Below are 23,173 nucleotides of genomic sequence, written 5' to 3'. Positions count from 1 at the left end.
CTTGGTCGGGAATCCTGCAGAAATGACTGCTTCAGTGCGGCGTGGCATGGAGGCGATCAGCCTGTGGCACTGCTGAGGTGTTATGGAGGCCCAGGATGCCTTGATAGCGGCCTTAAGCTCATCCAGAATGTTGGATCATGCGTCTCTCAACTATCTCTTCACAATATCCCACAGATTCACTATGGGGTTCAGGTCAGGAGAGTTGGCAGGCCAATTGAGCACAGTAATACCATGGTCCGTAAACCATTTACCAGTGGTTTTGGCACTGTAAGCAGGTGCCAGGTCGTGCTAAAAAACGAAATCATCTCCATAAAGCTTTTTAGCAGATGGAAGCATGAAGTGCTCCAAAATCTACTGATAACTAGCTGCATTGACCCTGCCCTTGATAAAACACAGTGGACCAACACCAGCAGCTGACATGGCACCCCAGACCATCACTGACTGTGGGTACTTGACACTGGACTTCAGGCATTTGGGCATTTCCTTCTGCCCAGTCTTCCTCCAGACTCTGGCACCTTGATTTCCGAATGACATGCAAAACTTGCTTTCATCCGAAAAAAGTACTTAGGACCACTGAGCAACAGTCCAGTGCTGCTTCTCTGTAGCCCATTTCCTGCACACGCCTGTGCACGGTGGCTCTGGATGTTTCTACTCCAGACTCAGTCCACTGCTTCCGCAGGTTCCCCAAGGTCTGGAATCGGTCCTTCTCCACAATCTTCCTCAGGGTCCGGTCACCTCTTCTCGTTGTGCAGCGTTTTTTGCCACACTTTTTCCTTCCTACAGACTTCCCACTGAGGTGCCTTGATACAGCACTCTGGGAACAGCCTATTCGTTCAGAAATTTATTTCTGTGTCTTACCCTCTCGCTTGAGGGTGTCAATGATGGCCTTCTGGACAGCAGTCAGGTCGGCAGTCTTACCCATGATTGCCGTTTTGAGTAATGAACCAGGCTGGGAGTTTTTAAAAGCCTCAGGAATCTTTTGCAAGTGTTTAGAGTTAATTAGCTGATTCAGATGATTAGGTTAATAGCTCGTTTAGAGAACCTTTTCATGATATGCAAATTTTTTGAGCTGTATGCCAAAATCATCAGTATTAAAACAATAAAAGACCTGAAATATTTCAGTTGGTGTGCAATGAATCTAAAATATATGAAAGTTTAATTTTTATCATTACATTACGGAAAATAATGAACTTCATCACAATATGCTAATTTTTTGAGAAGGACCCTGTACTCACTTGAGTTGTTCCAAAAACTGTTTCTTGAGCTGGATCCTCCAAAACTCTGTTAATGTTCAGAGGTTAAAAAATTATCTTCTTGCATAGTAGTGGTTCATGATCATCCCACAGAATGGGTATTCCTGATGGAAGTGTTTCTGTTATCAGATTAATTCTGTTGAAGGGATAGTTCACCCAAAAAGATGATTTTGTCATAATTTACTCTCCCTCAATTTGTCCCAAACCTGTACGAGTTTCTTTCTTCTGTTGAACACAAAAGATATTTTAAGTGAAGTGACGTGACATTCAGCCAAGTATTAAAGAGTGTTGGTTAACGCAGTTAAAGGTTGCCATTGATAGTATACTTTTTTTTTCCTACCATGGAAGTCAATGGCAACTTTCAACTATCTGTTAACCAACATTCATTAAAATATATTTTGTGTTCAACACCGGGGGGGGGGCGAGTACATTATGACAACATCATCTTTTTGGGTGAACTATCCCTTTAATATTGATGTAAGTGTTGCTTTTATTTTTTTTATGGTTTAATGTTGAGTGTGACTGCAAATGGCTGGTATGCACCAGGAACAAAGTAAGATGTCATTTCTCTTACGGCTATCGTATTTTACATGTAATCTACTTGAATACTAAGATGGATGAAATGTTTCATAAGGTTTAATCATTTCCCTTATGGCTACTTTACAGTTTTAATTTTTGCAATTTACTGGAATATTAAAATGGATAAGATGTTTCAAAGGTTGATTTTAGACTTTGTCTTATGTTTAATTGACAAATAAATTTTCAATAAAAAAATGTGTTTCTTTCTTTATTTGGTTTTATTATATTAATTATAAAGGGTAAATGGTGTAAAAAAAAAAAAAGTGAATGCAACATTTTGATAATTTATAGTCCAATATTAAGTTAAATTCACTTTTACATGTAGTAAATGTAGCACATTTTTTTGGTTAAATTTCATCCAATATTTCAATTATATCTACTCAATATTTTTTGTTTATTTTACATAGAATTACAGTTGTGGTGTTTTATAATTTTGATTATATCTAATTAATTTTATTTCTCATATAAAGTAATTCAGTTATTCAGATTTACTTAATTTTTTTACTGACAATTACTCAATTTAAACAGTATATTTCATTGATTTCACAGCTTTAAAATTTACTCAATTTTTTTGAGTGTAAAAATGTTTCACCAAAAAAATTGAGTAAATAATAGTTAAACTTTTTACAGTGTAGTTATAATAGCAATTTCTTGATATTTTCATCTTAAAAGTCTTTGTATTTATTTTTAGGTAAATTACTCTCTCTCTCTCTCTCTCTCTCTCTCTCACACACACACACACACACACACACACACACACACACACACACACACACACACACACACACTTTTATTTAAAGCAATAGCAAACACTGACTTAAATTTAATATTGACACCTACTAGAAACCTGAGCAATAACACAGAAATGTGCAAACGGAGAATGCAAGAGAAGGCGGGTTACATTTAATTGCTTAATGTGATATGAAAGAAAACAAACTATTCATGATGATTTATTCAAATTTGAATTATGTTTCTGGTGTTTGCTCTGACAGATTCTCTCGTCTCATGTTTCAGACATCAAAAACTACAGTTGATGACGCACCTTGCAGGATATCAGGATGTTTATTTCATAATTATTGTGTGCTGTGAGGATGTCGTGAGTAAACAGCTCATCATCTCTGATCAAACAGCAAACTTTTGAGTCTGTTTGGGTAATTAGGTAACTCTCACATCTGAAAACCTGCACTAGAGAAACACAGTGAGTCAGACAAGACTTTACAGAGAGCAGCTGCGATGAGCCTTCAACACAATCAGCTCTAACTGAAGTCACTGCATGGGGAAAAACAAGCAAGATTTAAAGAGATGAGAATGATTAATAAAACACAAAAACATCATTTGTGGATCAAAGCACCCTCTGTCTGAATGACATGCTCTAAAACATTTATGGAAAATGATAGGAGCCTTATCATCCATTTTTGTTTCAAAATTATTTGACGTATAGTAACAATAATAAGTTTCATTCATTCATGTTGGTATTTTGTAATGCATCTCCATGTGTTTTGCTCTTGTGAGGTTCAAGAAAAGAGTATTTCATCTTTGCACCTTCTTCTTCTTGCCTTGATAATATGTTTCTTGCCACAAAACACACATGCCTGTTTTAAGGTTTAAAATATGTGTGTGTAAATGAGGTGCAGGTGTGGCAAGGAGATTAGCTGATGAATGAGGTGCAGGTGTGGCAAGGTGATAGTGATGCAGTGACTCATGGGAGATGTAGTTCGGGTGTTGTGCAACAGTATGAGTGGTGCTAGTGTCCAAGTGATGATATAGTGACATCTGGTGGTGGATGGGTGGAATGGTCCTGAGTGGAGTGCCCTCTACTGAAGTTCATGGGCACTACAGCTAATGATCGTGACAGTATGACATCACACAGCTGTGCATCAGCTTTTGGAGAAATGTTGCATGACATCATTTGCTCAGCAATGTTGCAGCTTTTCACTTCAAAGGATGTTAACTGATCATCTGCAGTGGTGTGGATTACTGCATTGTTATCAGCTGTTTGGACTCTCATACTGACGGCACCCATTCACTGCAGAGGATTCATTGCAGTTGATGCAATGCCACATTTCTCCAAACATATTCTCAAACTCATCTACATCTTGGACAGCCTGAACTATTCCTAGAAAGCATCTATGACTTAAACAGACACAGCTGAAACTGTCTGAACTTCCTAAAAAGGAAAATGACACACTTCACCTTTAAATGCGTGTGAGGCTTTTGAATGCTCCAGACGAGTTTCCTCACTGCGTCTGCAATCTGGATCCTGAACTTGTCGTCCAGAATCTCGAGCTGGATCTGAACCCATTTACTCCTGTAATACACGTCATTCCTCTAAGAGCACAAAGGCCTCTGTCAGCGCTTACTGCGGTAAAGTCAGCCAAAGCAATAAAGAAGAGCTATTGGGCCAAAGATCCCGAACAAGACTCATTTTCTGTGTGGGAGAGAGATGGAGAGAGTATTACAGAGAGTTTCACAGCGCCATTGACTTTCAGAGCATCAGGACAACAAGAAAATAAACAACTTTACACTGATTTACATTGATTTTACCAGGGAAGTGGGGATTCTTGGGCCTGACACATGCAGAGCTTTCTCTAACTGTGGTAAAAGCACATATTGAATGGCTTTTTGGTTTCTTAAAGTAATGGCAACATAAGGAAGCTGCTAATGGTTCAACACTGTGAAAAAGCAATTACTTCTAAATAAAACATCAGGACTTTTTAAATCACACATAAGAACAAATGTCAATGATTATGAATCTGCATAAAAAACACTTTTAGGCTGGCTATAATCTCTCAAATATCATCTCAAGTAGCCTAACACAGTCTAAATAAACAATTACATTTTTGTTTTAATGCTGCTTAATGGATACAACTTTGTAAACTCCCATCATGCACTGCAGCATGAATATATAATGTGGTTACTTTTATAAGATGAATGACTTTATAATCTTAAATTTCCACTCAAACATCTTTGTTTTGCAAGCTGTTGTCTTCAGAGGCACGGAGTTCACATGTTAAACAATATGTAACAATGAAATGACAACAAATTCTGTTTGCATTCTCATACATTCATTTAGCAGATGCTTTCATCCAAAAGACAAACATCACGACAACATATGTATCTTTAAGATTTTGGGGGTGCTAATGATGTTTTGCAGCTAATGTAGAACTTGCTAATCGAACATCTATAGTTGCTTTGACAATTTATTGACTGAAGGAAATATTTGCATTTAGTGAATCAACAAATTAGCTAAACAATATAGAGGCTAAAGAGAACCTACAGAACTCATACTGCTTTATTTTACCTTTTACATTTTTTATTAATACTGGTAAATTATAGCAAAAGGCTGGAGTGGAATGAAGTTTTATAGTGAATGCATGAAATATTCACTTATATTCCAAACTTTTATTTTAAGGAAACATATAAACAGTGTACAGAGGTTCACCCAAAGCACTTTCTCTGTTTCTTCAGCATAATTAATGTGACCTGCTTCAGTCTGGACTCACTGTTGACAGCCCAGCAGGGTTTCATCACATGTCGATCCTGCACGGCTTTTAAAAGAAGAATTCAATAACAACAACAAAAATGTTTTATGTGCAGCCCAAAGGTCACAGTATTCTCAGCAAATGTGATGTTCAAAGCCCCATCTCTCTGAGTTCAATCCAGAAAGTGTCTTTCTCTTTCTTTACTTTAAGAGCTCTTGAGTCTTCCTCCTATACTCGTTGACCTTTAAATTTCTCATTCTTGAAATTTCATTGAATTATTTCAGAGACATTTTCTTTTTCTTTTGTGAGCGTTTTAGATAATGATGCACCTGTGAAGAAATATAAATTGCTGGAATACACCAGGCTGAAATAACCTGACGAAAATGTAACACGGTAACAACAGTTCTACAGCATTTTTTTTTTTTTTGTTTCCCCCACAGTAAAATCATAGTAAATTACAATGGAAAACATTATTACACTGATCTGCATAAAATACATGCTCTGTCATTTGTGACATTATTGTCTTATTAACCAAATCAGCAGTTTTCTACAATAAATGCAGTATTTTTTACTAAATAACATTTTCACTATGTTAAAGCTGCGGTAGGGAACTTTTGACGCTCTAGCGGTTAATAAACAGAACTGCTTGTGTCTTGCGGAAGAACATCGTAACCGGAACTACTTCTCTCTGTTTATGTCTATGAAGAATCACAAAGGTACTGGGTTACTCCGCCGCGGTATCCCCGAAGCAATCTAAAATAGTCTGAATATAAACACTTATTATAGGTGCACTCTAGTGATTCAGGACAAGCTAAAAACACGGTTTGGAAAATGGATTCATGGTGTACTCGCTTATTATGTTAATTTTTCTACATTTTGAACACAAACAAAGTTATGGACCGCAGCTCTGATTGGTTGTTTCTTACCGGGAGCGATGGAGTTTCTGCAAATGGCAATAGGACCACTGGGAGGAGCCAGAGGAGCTTGATTTTTTTCACAGATTATCTGTCTCATATTCTACAGTCAGGACATAATGACAGGTTTAACAAATATGTAAAAAATATATTTTTACAAAAGTTACCTACAGCAGCTTTAATTATTCTGTCATTTTTTTATTATAACATTATTTTCTTATATTCAATTCATTTCAAGTTTATTTGTATAGCACTTTTTACAATACAAATCGTTACAAAGCAACTTTTGCTTTGTAACGATTTATTCTGTTTCTACAATATTTAGTAATAGCTTATAAGTGTTGACTGTCAGTTTGTGCACGTTTGACAGGATTTGTAGAAAAATGTATACAAGTCGTAGTCAGCCAGACGATGATCACTATTAATATTATTAATAATGAATAATTATTATATGATGCAGTCACACATGTATCAATATTTGTTAGTTCTGTTGTTGATTCAGCGTTAGCATCATCTGATGTCCTCTGATGGTCAGCATCATACTGTATGGGCATTTATCAAATCATCTCTATTGCAAGAGTAACAATAAATATGGTATTTTACCATAGTTATTTGTCTGTAATTATTTCATCACAATGTTTTTTTCTTTACATATATATATTTTTTTTTTTTTACTGTCGTAATAATAAATGTGGTAACAAATATTTTTTTTTTACCTTAGGATTTTTCTGACATTTAAATTGCATTATTTTCTAACTTTTTGTGGCATTTGCCAAATGAACAGTACCTTATTAACAATTGATGTGAGATTTTGCACCGAATAATATTTGTATTATTATCAATTTTCAGTGATTGTCCTACCTCCCACCCCCATCAAATTATTTTCTTATTGTGTGTGGCATTTATTCTCAGTTAGGAAATCCCGGCTCTGTCATATTCCTCATTAGCATGCTCAGTTTGACTGCACAAGCGCTTTAATTACATGCACAGGTTAAGCAAAGATCAGCGTTTCAATACTCTGTCCTGGAGTCTGACCTGAGATCAGTGCGTGAAGCTCTCCAGCGGAGGAGGGTAAAGGTGAATCCCTCGGACGCTCACAGGATTGTGAAGGATCGATTCCTCCGTAAGCCCCTCAGAAGTTCCCAGCTTCACATTTTGTTTCTCATCTCTATTTCTACACCCACCCTGGGAACTGCGGAGATGTGTTCACCCCAGACCACCTCGTCCACAGACAATCATTTGGGTTACAAAGCACATTAAGCTTGCTCAATGAGGAAAAATTGCAAACACAGCTATATTTATGATCTAAAAACTTCTCAACAGAACAATTTAATCCCAGAGGTTTGTGACCCATAGAAAATTAACTGAAAATGCTAATTTAATTCAAACCCATAAGCCTTTCCTTCTTGCATTCAGCACTATATAGAAACATGTTTTTTTCTATTATAAAGAAAGTGAACAGTCATGTCTAAAAGTTTTGGCAGTGATATAAATGTATTTATTTTTTTCAACTCCGACAACTAATAAGGCAAGAATGGATCACCATCAGTCAGGATTTGCCAGAGTGAATTGCAGAGGTTATGAAGAACAAGGGTCAACACTTTAAATACTGACTCATTATTTATATATGTATAGCTTTTAAAACGTATATGCTCATCATTGTTTTTTCAGTCTACCATAGAAACCTGGAAAAATAATCTACAAATACTGAAGCAGCAAACTTTGCAAAACACCATGTATGTCACTGCCAAAACCTTTGACAAATTTAAGTCACTACATAAAATACTCACTGTAGCTCTAAAATCTAATTTTTGCATAAAGTTACTCAAAACATATTTCCGCAAAATGTATAGTATCAAGTAACCTAATCCATGTGATTCACGCACTGCAACACTTCTGAAGCTGAACAACAGCTTTACTTTCAAAATGGTCCTCTGCTGATGCTCTTAAATCTCATTTGTGCATAAAGTCACATTGCCATACTCACATTTAAATAACATCTGCAACAACATCAGACACCAACTGCCCCATAAACATTGTTTCTTACAATCAAAAATGCTTGTATGAGTTTCTAAAGGCAAATTCACACCGCACTGACAAATGGCAACAGACTAGTCTCTCAGAGTTTGTTGGATCAATGTGTTACCTCTGTCAGCATCTGATGGCGTTGGTTGGAGTTTATTTTCACCCGACTGTGCATGCTTAATCTGCATTTTTTGGGTCGTGGAACGTATGAGCAGTGTGAAATTATTTTTCAACAAACTCTGACATAATCTGACATGGCCATGAACTGTTGCCTGACGATGTGTATTTCACCTAAAACGTGCTTCACCCATGGCCTCTTTCATTTTATTTTCCGTCTTTTCAGGTGAAGAATGACATGCAAAAACATTAATAACGGTAAAATTTTGGTTGTGGTTACAGGATCATCAGTTTCGTTCCAATCATACTTACACGATCTACACCGGACGCGAGCGGCGTGGCACGACAAAATACAATCTATTGATTATAATCAGTGACTCTGTCTACACTGGATGAAGCACGATGTGACAACTGTCACGTCAGATGTAAACACGGTGTTACTTGACTCAAAGTTTGTTGGTGTTTGTTGGAGCAGTGTGACACAAAAGTTGTTTTTAATAAAATTCTAAATCCAACAGCCAACTTGTGTGCTGGCATTTGTATTTGAAATCTTGCTTTGTTCAAGTTAGTTAAACTGTTGACATGTTTACAGCAGCTGCCTGAATAACAGCACACCAGGTCTGATGGCACCGGCAATTGCAATGTCTCTAGGGATTTATTAGGATTCATAAATTAAAGGTATTACGCTAAAAGCAAGCAAAGGAGTCATTACATGCAAATTTCAGACAGCTACACTGATTCATTCTCACATTTAGATTCAATATTGTAGGTTTGTCTGTAACAAGCGCTTATAAAGGATTTGTGCAGCACAAGCAGTCTTAGTCATGTTAAAATAATTACCCTCAGTCCTGTCAGTGTCATATTGCTGGAAGCAGCAACATTTCACATTTCACGTTTTATTATAAAGTAGCATTTACACCCAGTGATACGCTGCATTATTCATTAGGCTCTCTCTCTCTCTCTCTCTCTCTCACCTCCTGGATCCATGGATCAGACCAACTTGGATCGAGATTCACCGGAGGAAATCACTGCTCACAACAAAAATATGATCAGCATTGAGGATAAGTTTTTTTTTATTTTATTTTTTATTTTTTTGTGAGCAGCAAATCAGTATATTAAAATGATTTCTGAAGGATCATGTGACACCGACGATTGGAGTAATGTTGCTGAAAATTCTGTTTTTATCATAGCAATCAATTACATTTTAAAATAAATTCACATAGAAAATATTTCAAATTGTAATATTTCACGATATTACAGTTTTTACTGTTTTATGGATCAAATAAAACAGACTTGATAATTGCAGTCATCATATCTGTCTGTTGCCTTTTTACAGTAAGGTTGTGAAGAATTAGAGGCATTTGTGGCAGTTTTTGTAAAGTATCAATAAATGCGGTGTCATTTTTATTATTTTTATTTTTTTTTTATTTTTTTTGCGGTAGCAGAAAATGTGTTTTGTACCAAATATAATTTTTACCATGGTAGTTTCTGTCCTTTTTATTACACCATTTATACGAATTAAACCTCTGTTGGCATAATCCAATATTCTAGAACAATAATATGGAACCTCATTAAAAATTACAACTATCCATTTCATAAACATAATTAAAAAATAAAATACCTGCAGCAAACATCTGGCCCTCATCAGTCGGCAGATGTGTTCCTAAGTAAAGCTGATGATGTTTCTGTTATTATGAATAATTTGCACAACAAGACCCGCCTTCCCTCTGAACACAGACCCGAGAAAACACAAGCAAAACCACCTTAAAAGAAAGATCAAACTATCACATCAAAGGAAAATCAGTGTTTACCATCTGTTACTGAACCAAGACTTTTGTCATCAGTTTTACAAAGCACCCTTAGTGAAGCAGCAGGAACTCCAGAGGTGTTTCAAAGTCTGTTTTGATGTCCGTATCTTAGCAGTTCTAATGTTTAAGCTAACGGCTTTGGGAATCTCCTACAGCAGGCTTCTCAAAACACGGACTGTAATACTTTTATGGAGTTCATTTGATTGTAGCACTTCAGGCTGTTGAGAATACACACACTGATCTCGTATTCATGAGAGGAGCAGAGATTACAAAGCATCCAGTTTAAGACACACAAAACATCTGTAATACATGATATAATAACCTCTCTCCATCAGACACGAGAGTCATTAGCTCAGATGAATAATCTGCCAATGTGTGAACATGTCTGCTGAAAACCATTTTAGAGATTGATAGCATTCTGCAAGATCAGAAATTTCATTTAGGATGTCTTTGAAAGTGTTTTTTTGTTCGTTTTTTTTTTTTTTTTTTTTTGGCCTATCCAACATTACAGGCGATAAAAGTGGCCATCTGGCCATCATGCTGATCATTTAACAGCTCAGAGTGAGTCCTTTATCCCTAAGATGTGTCAACAGAGCTGACATCCAATAGCTTCATTCAAAAACACAAGGCAAATATAACATTATAGTCCATGCAACCAACCCAAATCTTTCAGATCAGATTTGCATTTTGGGGGGATGTGGCCTTCTGCATTCACTCACGAGTGAATGTGTAAACAAAATTAATACTTGTCAAGCACCAAATGCAAGTAAAATGGCTGTGTTAAATTGAAATGGAGTGCACCATTACATGGTTTAAGACAAACTGCAAAAATGACAGTTGTTCCGCACATGAACATGTTGTTTTGTTTTTGTACATGAGCAGTATGACACGAGCACCTGTGTGATAATGCTTTATATCAGAATCGCTGCGTTCATACAACAGTTCGATGCCACAATTGTAAATAAGAGTAAATAGATAAGAAACAACCAAGGAGTGTCTTAAAAAACACATTTTGTATGTGGATTGCGGAGCTACTTCCTTCTGCCATGGAATCAAATCTCAGTTTGACAGTTTAATAGCTGAGCTCAACACTCACTCTAATTCGAAGAGAAGGGTCTGGCTGCATTCTTGCACTTGCACTCTAGACTTGCACTCTCAGACACTTGCACTTCCGCTAGTGACATCACTTGCAGCCTTTATTTTTTATATTTTGTTCTATTTATTGATAACTGTTTGTTTGAATCTCTCAACATTTTACAACAGTAGCCAGGTGGTGAAGACAAGAAAAAAGAAACTAAATTACAATGCCACTTGCAATCACTAGTTGCACTCTCCGCTACCTGTGACGTCACTTGCAATCAACACAAATCATGCATGTTGCCACCGGAGACAAGACGCTGTGGTGGTGATTAAACGATTAAACCTAATTAGTAGGCCTACTAATATAAAGGGTCCTGCAAGAAAAAGACAAGACCGGCAAATCCGTGGCCACAGAACAGCAGAATATGAACACAATGCACAAAGTCTTTCTTTAAGCGTTTTCCTCCTGTAGAAAAAAAACAAACACTTAATATGGCATAATCTATTAGGATACATTAAGTTCAATTAAAATACCAAATTCAATATGAACATGCATTATGAAATGCATTAAGTGATTTTAAAAGGATCAACTCCGTACAGACAGAACGCAGTGCGTTAAATTGTACATTAAACGTTTTCCTCCTATAAAAAATCATTATGAATAAAACACATAATGTAGCTTAATGGACAAAGACGGTGATGTAAACGAGTTGTAGACAGTTTATTCAATATGGAAATATGCTTAACGCGAAACTTTGCGTGTTGCGTTTATTCTGGGCTCACATGCTTGCCTGTACATATTAATTGTAATAATGTAGAGAAGCATATTGAGTTTGGCCTTTATCATCTTAGTCCATTATGTCCATTTTGTGGTATGTGAGGAAAATACGATATACATATTCATTAAATTAATGAACTGTTATTTTAATTTGATATTTTAATATCATCTTAATACATTAAGCCATGTTAAGGGTTTATGTTTTTCTATGGGAGGAAAACGCTTAGCGAGAGACTTTGCGCAAACGTCTTTTGGTCACGGATTTGCCGGTCTTGTCTTTTTCTTGCAGGACCCTGTACATTATAGTCCTAAATTAGTTTTCATTGTTTTCATCTTGTCTCCGGTGGCAACATGCATCATTTGTGTTGATTGCAAGTGATGTCACAGGTAGCGGAGAGTGCAAGTAGTGATTGCAAGTGACATTGTAATTTAGTTTCTTTTTTCGTCTTCGCTACCTGGCTACTGTTATAAAATGTTGTGAAATTCAAACAAAAAGTAATCAAAAAATTCAATAAAATAAATAAAGACTGCTGATGAAAAGTGATGTCACTAGCGGAAGTGCAAGTCTGAGAGTGCAAGAACCCTATTGGATTCGAAAACTTCACTTTAGAAATGTATTAACTAAGGAACGTTGAGTTGCTTCACTGAAAGTTTATTGTATCACTGTATTAAAAGTTCACTGTCTTATGCAGCATTGAGTATTATGAGAGAGAGCTGGACTGAGTGAGTACGATTATCCGCATCTTATACAGCATTCATTCTTCAGCTCAATCTCATATTCACAATAAAACATTAGTTTAAATGTTCACTGAGGAAAGCGATATCTTTGTCAAACTATCTTTCATCATATGAGGGGGATTTCTGATGACAGTGCTGCTCAGTGTATTTGTTGGCTGCGTGTGGTGTTGGAAATGAAAATAACTTCCTTGTTTACTGTTTCAGTCTCTTTCAATATAAAAGTCTTTACCGCTGACTCATGAAACATGGGTCTCTTGTCACCATCTCAAGGTGAAATAATACAACTGATATCACCATCACCAACACACACTTTTTCTCAACACTTAATGTTATCCTGTAATGCTACTATTCATATAAAATAAAATGTATTAAACAATATTTTATCTTAATTAACAAACCATATATTTGAAGTCTAAACAAGTACATTCTAGCCAAAAAACTATTAAAACTACATTGCGTGACACAAGAACAGTATTATTTGTAAAATTGTTGTGGATTTGGGCGTCCGCCATGACATTCGCTGTGAGAAATGTGGCAAGCGGAGTGATATAAATTGTGAAATGGCTCCCGTGTGATACTGGGTGAATAATTCATGGACCAGATACATATAGCTACACGCTATAAAAGTTTCCACCTTCAGCTTAAAAACTTAAGAATAATGTACCTTTCAACTTATGTATGCAGATACAGATGCAGTTTTATATAATTGTATAACTTTTGTTATATATATAATCTTATTAAACAAGGATGCATTAAATTGTTGAAAAGTGACAGTAAAGACATAATTAATATTGAAAATAATCAGAAACATTTCAAATTAGAATGACGGATCATGTGACACGTGATCATGTGAGTAATGTTTCTGAAAATTCAATGCATTCACATAGAAAACAGTTATTTTAAATAATAATATTACATTTTTTTTACTGTTTTTACAGCATTGCCTTTATCAAATAATTGCAGCCTTGGTGAGCAGAAGACATTATTTCAAAAACATTAATTATTCTACGTGGAGTTTTACATAGACTGTCTCTTTGCTCTTAACTAATTTGCAAGAAAAAGACCAAATCATTCAAATGTCATAGGGACAGATGCTTTTGTATTAAAAACAATACAAATAAGAGTTAAGGTTGGTAGTGAATAATGAAGATCATACTCAGTACTCAGATGTTGTGCTTATTAGGTCAGACCGTGGTGGTCTATGATGGACATGACCAGAGGCAAGATTTACAGGTTTCCATCCTCTCTTTCCACACTGACAGTTACTCCATCATGGGTCTGACAGGTGAGTCAATATTACAGCAACTAGTGTTGATATCCAGATACTGACCACACTGAATAAGGTCCGATTTCATCACCTAATGACTGTGTGGACAGTCAAGACTTACAATTGCAAAACATTCGGTGCCTGTTGGTAGACAAATCTGCTCACAAACAGCTGAATGACACAATTTACTGTTTCTAAAAAGCTTAAGTTAACGGTCAATCAAAGGAGCATCTTTCTAGCCACTGTGAATCTTTAAAATACATATCATACAAATCCTGCGGTTGAAAATTAAAAAGTGAAGAAGCTGTCAGAGTATCTCTTCAGCGCAGTTACACAAAAACACAGCCGGGTCATAAATTAATCACAAACACAGAAAAACATCAACTACAAGCACTGAAAACACAAATAAATGCAGTGATATCATTGACCGCTTTTGTAAAACCACATGGAGGAAACTGAGAAGCGGTTGTCTGGAATAAAATTAAAACAGAAGAATGTGTTTAAAAATCATATTCTGACTGGATGTAAAAAAAATAAAATTATGTAATAGTGTAAAAAATAAACTAACTAACAAATTATTTTATTTTTATTTTTTGTATTCAGTATTATGCTGCAAATACCACTGATAAAGTTTAACTTGCATTGAACCCCAGACTTTCCTTTAATATCCGTGTAAATGCAGTCTATTCTATCGTCAGCAATTTTCTGGTCATATATATATATATATATATATATATATATATATATATTTTTTTTTTTTTTTTTTTGTCATTTAAAAATGTTTAATCCACTTTTAATCCAACATTTATACTGAAAAACAGTTGCCAAAGCTTAAGACAGGGGATCTGTGGGTGACCTTCAGCAAATTATACGTTTAATTAAAACGTTATCTCTTGAAAAGCAAGACAATGAAAATTGCACAAATTCCCTTTAGTGTTGTGCCACACTATTGTAGACTATCATTGCCGTGGCAAAGCATCATGGGAAATCCTTGATGGACTGATAGTGAGTATTATAGAAATAATCAATCATGAAAACAAATGGAAAGATTATCCCTATTTAAAACTAGCAGACAATACGTACAAATGGCTGAATCAACCAAATTTATTCACCATTAGTCTACAAGTACAGATTAAAAAACACACACATTACTGTACACATTTGTGTCATCAAATATACTTTGGGTGGGTTGATTATACTAAAAAAATGTCTGAATAGAACCAATGAAAATGTAAAAAGCAACCCATAACCCACAAAGACAACTCACTGTTTAACTGCAGCTAACCGAGCATATTTACAAATCACCTACGCCGAATGAAACACTGTCACAGGTGCGCTAAAAACTCAATGACTGGCGTATCGTAGAGGAAACCCAGAAACCAAACAGAGATAACCCAGCTAACAAAGATATACTCTGAGAATTTTGCTAACGTTGCCTTCAAGTTACAATTATTTTTATTTCTGAACGCTCTCTATTATATCCAGGTTTTAATATGTTTAAAAAACGAATATGTTTCCTGGTTATATAAATGGCAAGGGAATATTCTGTTTTGTCATTTTGAATATTACTTTAGAATATTCTCTGAACATTCTGAAACAAATAGCATCATTTAAAAACATTTAACTAAAACGTTTCATTTGATCATTTCGCAAACATTAATTCTGAATGCTCACAAACATTCCAAAGTAACATCTGAAAAATGTCTTACTAAAATGTTTCAGAAAACATTCCACAAAGTTTCAAGACAGTTTCAAACATTCCATGAACAATGTATAAACAACGTTGTTTTGTGCTAATGTTTTGAGAATATTATTAAAATGCTTTATTAACATTAAGAACAACTATAAAATTTCAGTTGATAGAGCTTAATCTGAAAAACGTTAAGGGAACATTGCATTTTATCGTTTTGCAAACGTCATGGGAATGTTACTTCTGAACGTTCTCTGATATGTTTTTTTTTATTTGATAATATTTCACCAGATAACTTTGAATGAATGTTCTATTAATGTTACAGGTAGAACATTTGCTTGTAACTTTTTCAGAATGTTAGCTAAAGTTCTAAAATCGATCCCTGTTAGCTGGGAACATGACAAAGGAAAGAAAAACGACGTCAGTCATTTATTGTGCTTTTAAACCCTTTCCCCACTTCGATATCGAAACGGGACTTGTTTTGAGAAGAGGCACTAGCTAAAGTGCTAACATCAGTTTATATTCAACCCCTATCGCTATTGTTTAGGACTCAAGTTAGAAATCAAAAATCTATATAGGTTCTGATTCACTGTATGTATTAAAGTCAGTGCAGGTTTCGCAGCAGTTCTGGAAAAAATAGTTTCAGGTTTATAGTCCAGTGTTCACGTATGAAGCCCTTGCGTCTGCTCTACGTGCGAGAAGAATGTCTGGATCCTTCCCAATCCGACCCAGAATTGATGGAGAGAAAAGCTTGCGCTGGAAGCGGGAACGGGTCAAGGTGGGAGGCTTAAAAAAAACACCTGTCGAAGTGGGACACCACTGCAAACTCCTCCAGCTGGATTGTTTGTTGACATCATTCGCTCTCCCGTCTTGCTCTCTCAGACAGTTACTTCAGTCTTGCTAGCGGTTCTGTACTGATGATGTCCAGGTATATACTGCAGATGGTCCACCGTATGCATGCGGCGGTTGGCGAATGCCTGCCTTTTGTTGCCCACCTGCGCACTGTTCACAGTCAGTGTGTTGTAGGACTCGTTGTTGCTGCTGCTGGGGTGTGAATGCATCTTCATCATTTTGTAATGCCGGTCCATGACAGGTGTGGTAGGCACAAACATATCTATTTGCGACAGTGCCCGCGACATGGCCTTCTCCTGGAAATTGGAGCGCTGCAAGGACAGCATCTTATCCGGCGAGAGCAATGGGTCCTGGGAGTGCAGTCGGTCAGCCGACAGCAGCTGTTCCTCAGAGAGGATTCGCCCATGGTACGGGGACAGACCACCGGCGCCGCCGCTGTACGCCGACAGGCCGTAGTCCCGGTGAGGTTTGGAGTGGACCGGCGAGAGCACGTGGTCCTGGGACATGGCACGCTGCACGCGTTTGGGCTTCTGGCGCTGCATGGGCGGATCCACGTTCAGCTTGATCATGTGTGTCTGCAGGTTGCCGCCGCGAGGCGTCGGATCAGGTAAATGGTGCTTTCGGATGTAGTACTCATCATCCTTGCCACCTGAGAAAGAGAGAGCAGAGCTGTGTGGTTACCGGAATAAGCTAAAACAACTTAAAAACATTATCTTGTGCTTTACCAGAGATAATAAACATTAATACTAAAATAAGATTACATTATTTTTATCTCATCTTTTTCAGTTAGTAGTTATGGAGTGGAAAGCTTGTTAGTATATATACCGTATTTTCCAGACTATAAGTCACACTTTTTTTCATAGTTTGGCTGGTCCTGCGACTTATAGTCAGGTGCGACTTATTTATCAAAATTAATTTGACATGAACCCAGAGAAATGAACCAAGAGAAAACATTACCGTCTCTATACTGCTCAGTGCTCCTGTAGGCTACACTGAAGACATAGAGCGCCCTCTCGCTGCTGGAGATGGTAATGTTTTCTCTTTGTTTTTGGTTCTAAATAAATGCGACTTATAGCAGACATCCCAAGTCTCCCGGAAGTTCCGGGAGTCTCCCACATATTGAAAGCGGATCCCTGAGACCCGCAAATTAATTAAAATCTCCCGGAATCTAGACTGAGCGAAGGAAAAGCGCGCATGCGAAACAGATACTGTGTTTCAAACCGTGTAGCGCGCACGGCAGAGAGGGAGAGGGAGAGGGAGCGAGAGACCTTGTGTGTGTGTGCGAAGCGCATGTCAGACAGAGAGCATCCTGATTGGCCTGTTTCTGAAAATCAACCAATCAATTGTCAGTGTGGGCGGGCTTTTATCTCTTCTCCCGAACAAAATTAATCAGTTATGTCTATCTAGAAACAGGAGCACCATGGCAGAGGGAAAGTGCCACAAAAAAAAAAAAAAAAGTATAAGACACATTTTACGGCAGACTACACGAAAGTGTACCCCTGTCTTATATATGTGAAACATAATGACAGTCTTGCTCAAGCATTGCCCATGGGAGGTTAAATGATTGCAAAAGGCATGTTGAGGTGAGTTGACAAGTTTCATTTCATCTGCATATTATTCAGGCTAGTTGCCAAGGCTACATGAAAACAACAAACTCTTTAGACCTGTTTAAAGTTGCAATGGAAAATAAATAAAAGCAGTTTACATGAATTGTATAAGCAGATTATATAAATAGTAAAAGTAATCTACGTATTTAAACATAAATAACGAATAATTACATAGGCCTATAGCTTATAGAAATAATATTTTATGCTATATCTTTTAGGGACCACAACATGTTAGGGAGGCTAAGCGCAGGGAAGTTCTCCCATTCAGATAGGCAAAGTCTCACTGAGAAGGTGACTACAGCTGAGATGTATTTCCTTCCCTTTTTTGTTGGGGGGGGGGGGGGGGGGGGTTTCGGGATACCTCCCTGAAATGACTTTTTGCAGGTTGGGATGTCTGTTATAGTCCAATGCGACTTATATATGTTTTTTTCCTCGTCATGATGTATTTTTGGACTGATGCAACTTATACTCAGGTGCGACCTTTAGTCCGAAAAATACGGTATATATAAACTAATAAAAACAACAGAAAAACACAACAAACTTGTACAATTAATATACAAATGAAAACTTGAAAATGTAAATAATAAATACTATTATACTATATTAAGTATGCTAAAATAACACTGGATCAGAGTCACATAAGCAGAAAACAAACACAGAACAATCTCTGACTTATAAGAACTAAAGTCTGTCCTGAGTTGAATTGTATTACTTTGTTTGAAAAAACAAAACAACAACAACTGAAAAGCAACTCATGCCAAAGCTGTAAGTCCTGCAGAAACTATTTTGCTGATGTTAAAATGTGGCACTTAATTGTGTTTTTATGTCTTTGTTTCCTCACTTTCTCAGTTTTTATCGCTCTGTTAATCTTTTTCTTGTTTTTCTCAAAAATGGCACAGGAAACACAAAGTCTGAGTTGATGCTGCTATGAGCAGTCTCTCCGGATCAGGGCTATGTGTGTGTGTGTGTGTGTGTGTGTGTGTGGGACGTGTAGAGTTTGTTGAGGAGCAGATGAACTCAAGAACTGGGCACTTTTCAGAGATGCTGCTCTAGTTTTTTAAAAACTAAACAAATCAATAAATTTAACAACTTTCTTTACAAGATTGTAGTGTAACTAACTACTTTTCTTTAAGCTGTAACTGATGACAAGCTCCAGGTTTTAAGTAGCTTCCCCAAAATGGACGGCATCATTTCCTTTCTGAGCAGCAGTGGACAGAGACCGCAGCTGCAGATGAATGTGTTTGTGAGCGTTCAGTATGAGACCAGCTATTGATTCTCCACTGAACGGTTTATCTCGGAGCTAATGAAGACAGGATCCGATAGCTGGCCAGATTTACCATCACTGACAGCGCAGGCTTCTGGCAGACGCCGCGGCCCAACACACTCCAGAGGCCGAATGTGCCGATGTAAGGGCATGACATTAGACCCGAAAAGGTCAGGTGAACTGCCTACGGGCCAATGGTCACTCCAGACCCCAGAGCACAGTCATCAGCTCTATACAACAGCTTCAGGTCAGCGTGTGGTAATGCAATCTAATGCCACAGATGCCCAGTATACTGCTACTGGCCATCAGGGATGAAGTGCACTGGACGTCCCATCACAAGAGGAGGAGAAATGCTAATCTCTCAGGTCAGCTACACTATGAGCAACCTTTTTACTCTCTTACTTTTATTTATCATGCTAAATAACTGTCTTTATTACTCTCTCAATCTTTGAGTTTGCAGTTTAATGTTTAATCATTAACAGACGACCCATAAAAGCCAGCCCTTCCCCCCAAATAATAAATGCTGTTATACATTTCCCAATAATATATCTTAGCAAGATGATAGTTTTTATGATCATCTCTCACTCATCATTGAATTGCATTTCATTTCTCAAAAGATATGATGCAATGTGATACAATGATGACTGAGTTCCTCTGAAGTCATATTTGATCATATTTCCTATTTTAAAATGATTTTTTTTATTAAAACTGATGTTTGATTAATCAAGAATGTTGAAATAATATTGATATTATTCTTACATTTACTTAAAAGAAATCAGAAAAAACACATGAAGCACGAGCTGAAGATAGATGTTTGTACAATTAAAATTAAAGCAAAACTTGCTAAAACTATAAATCAGACGACAGAAGGCATGGACAGATTGTGTGCGATGGGTTTTTCAGCAGTGTTTTATCATGGTTATTATTTAGAGACTTTAGAAATGTGTGAATCAATTATGACAATCAGTTATAGAGTTCATTCTTTCCCTGCTTTGTGACCCGTCTCACTTATTAAAAACCTGACTAGTTGCTCTCCATTACTGCTCATTACTCGGCTCACAGCAGGTGAAGCCCTAAACTACAAACTGCCTTTGATTTAAGAAACCTACAGCATCATTATTTTACATCCTACAGCAATGAAGAACAACATTAATGCTCCAGAATGTCTATAACACGTCTACGTCTATTTATGTCTGATGTGTCTTTTTGTGATTTTTATAGGCTGTAAATCATGGCAAGTTTATTTCTTGCCCTTAATTCATGGTAAGATCGGTGTCCATTCAAAACTTCATTATTAATTCCCCTTGGTTTTCAATCTTGTAATTTTCTTCTTTCTGTGTTGAATGTCATTGATTTAAGAACTGCAGTGTCATCCATCTGATCATAATAGCTTTGTAATATGTTAACGCAGCATGTCAATACTTTCATGTTTCATTTATCCTGCCCTTTGCATTTAATGAAAGCCAGTCGGCTGGTTATTTTTCATTTAGCAGGTGCTTTTGTCCACAGTGCATGTGTTTCAGTCGCAGTCCCTGTGGGGATAAGTGTCCTGTGCAAGGGCACTGAAGTGACAAGCAGATCACACAAACTTTCTCATTTAAGAAACAGCCTCCTACAACCTTCGGATTGCACACTGAGATGTTTTCAACTCTCTTCTGCTCATCAAGGCTGCATATTTTTTATTTAAAAATACAGAAAAATAATAATATTACGAAAAATGATTAATTGCTATTTAGAATTTACTGCAGTCGAAACTTTAATATTTGTTAAAATATTATTTATTCCTGTGATTTTTCAGCATCATAACTAATCCTTCAGAAATCATTCTAATATGCTAATTTGATGCTCAAGAAACATAAAATTTTAACATACATTTTAACATATATTAAAAATAATAATAATAATAATTTAGAATGTTAATACTATTTCACAATATTAAAGTTTTACTGTAATTTCGATCAAATAAATACAGTCTTGTGAATTGGTCTTTAAATTTTTCATGTAAATTCTGCACATAAATGTATGAAAAGTATGAATCTCTCTCATCTCTCAGACAGAATGGACGATAACGAAGCGAGGAGTATGTACTTAAGTCCGGTTTCATGGCCATCTCGTAGGACGGCGGGAGGTGCGTGAGATTCTGGAAGGAACGGGAGAAGGACAGGTCGTACGGCTCGGTCTGGGATGTCAGGATGTTGTTCATCCTCGGCTTCTCTGCAGGGCAGAAAGGAAAATAAGAGGTAGAGAGAGAGAGAAAGAGAGAGACACAAAGATGAAACACATCACATACAAGAGAAAGTGGTTCCAGCTCTTGATTTAAGAGTGTTCAGATATTTGCACTGGACAACAAAACAAAAATACTGAGTAAGAAAATCAATGATTGCAGTGTAGAGACCAACAAAGAGATTGCAGACATGTAGAGATAAGCACAGAGAGACTGCACACAAACGGAGAGAGAGAGAGAGAGAGAGAGCGCACACATACAGAGTTCACCCTACATTCACAGACATCAAGGAAATGAGAAACTATACACATGTACAACATGTGTACTGCTTACCGTAGTATTCTATTCGGTGTCCTAACAAACCCAAGCGAGAAAAACAAAATCAGTAACTTTCTTTTGCATGCTTTTGATTCACGGTGTCACATATTGCAGGGTCATTCTGTGTCAAATCAACCTCATTTTAAAAACTAAAATTTTTAACATTTACGTTAAAACGTTAACGTTTAGCGTTTTTTTTTTTTTCTTAAGAAAGACAAGCATAAATAGTGATGAAAGCCAACATATTAAACGTTATGGATAAATATACCGAGTAACTATGTTGTAAAGGGCAGTCAAAATGGCAGTTTTGTTAAATTTAATAAGTATCAGCTGAATTACAAGTAACCCACATGTGGTTCCCTTTCGAAGGGAACTTCGACAATACGTCAACGACGCTATGGGGAACGCCTCAGGTGTGACAGGTGTCTGAAATCAAATATCAACTCACAGCAATCATGCTGACCGGCGACAGCCGTGAATCATCAGCTTGAATGATGAGCGTGCGACCTGGATATAAAAAGGGCGCCTTGAAACCATGACAATATCCTTTTCGTCTTCAGGGACTGTTTTGTCTGATTTAAACGTCTGCTTACAGCGAAAATGAAACGCACATCTAAGGCAAGTCCTAAAAATTTCGTGAAATGTGCTGACCCGTGCCCAAGATATTTGTCGCCGGGTGACACTCACGAGATGTGTGTGTACTGTTTGGGTGAAGAGCACGCACGGGATGCTCTTGAGGGAGCGTCCTGTGCAAATTGTGAGCGTTTTCCCATGAGAACGCTCCGCTCTCGTCTGGCTCTCTTCTCGAGGGAAGAGAGTTCAGCGTCTGGTCCTCGCGGATCGGGTCCCGCTCGTGCCGAGGCAGAGCGGCGACGCGCTTCATGGGGCTCCCAGATGGAGCTCGCTGACAGTCTCGAGGGGGGCGTTAACCTCTCGGACGCGTCATCGGCTGACGAGAGTGAGCTGCAGGGGGATGACGGAGACTTTTCTCCTACTAATACTGCAGCGAGTGCTCTTCGGGCCGGGCAAGAGATGGCTGAGGAGGATTATTTAGATCCTCAACCTCGTCAGCCATCCTGCCCCGTGTACGCAGAGTTGGTGGAAGTTATGGAGCGCGCCACTGACAAACTTCAGTTGCCATGGCGGCGCGCTCAGGGAGAGATCGTTCGCGGTCGTT

General features: G+C 37.3%; 1 protein-coding gene and 1 long non-coding RNA gene across 3 annotated transcripts in view; one reads left to right on the top strand and one right to left on the bottom strand.

Moving 5' to 3' along the window:
• Nucleotides 1-13,957: 13,957 nt before the first annotated feature.
• Nucleotides 13,958-19,291, top strand: LOC127941897 (uncharacterized). Its single transcript, XR_008149168.1, has 2 exons — nucleotides 13,958-14,059; nucleotides 19,090-19,291. It is a non-coding gene; the product is annotated as an uncharacterized LOC127941897 (long non-coding RNA).
• LOC127941710 (protein shisa-6-like) overlaps nucleotides 15,132-23,173 on the bottom strand; it is an 80,205-nt gene continuing 72,163 nt past the window's right edge. Inside the window, exons 7-9 of one of the 2 annotated variants that reach the window (XM_052537068.1) lie at nucleotides 22,012-22,032; nucleotides 21,543-21,668; nucleotides 15,132-17,232 (exon numbers count right to left, since the gene is read on the bottom strand). In XM_052537068.1, coding sequence (XP_052393028.1) covers nucleotides 16,610-17,232; nucleotides 21,543-21,668; nucleotides 22,012-22,032 — 770 coding nt within the window. In that variant the 3' untranslated portion in view covers nucleotides 15,132-16,609. The remainder of the gene's footprint in view (nucleotides 17,233-21,542; nucleotides 21,669-22,011; nucleotides 22,033-23,173) is intronic. The other variant, XM_052537077.1, reaches the window with a different exon arrangement.

Source organism: Carassius gibelio, chromosome A3 (assembly GCF_023724105.1).
Source record: "Carassius gibelio isolate Cgi1373 ecotype wild population from Czech Republic chromosome A3, carGib1.2-hapl.c, whole genome shotgun sequence".
Lineage (NCBI taxonomy): Eukaryota > Metazoa > Chordata > Actinopteri > Cypriniformes > Cyprinidae > Carassius > Carassius gibelio.
This window is presented reverse-complemented; position numbering and strand designations above follow the sequence as displayed.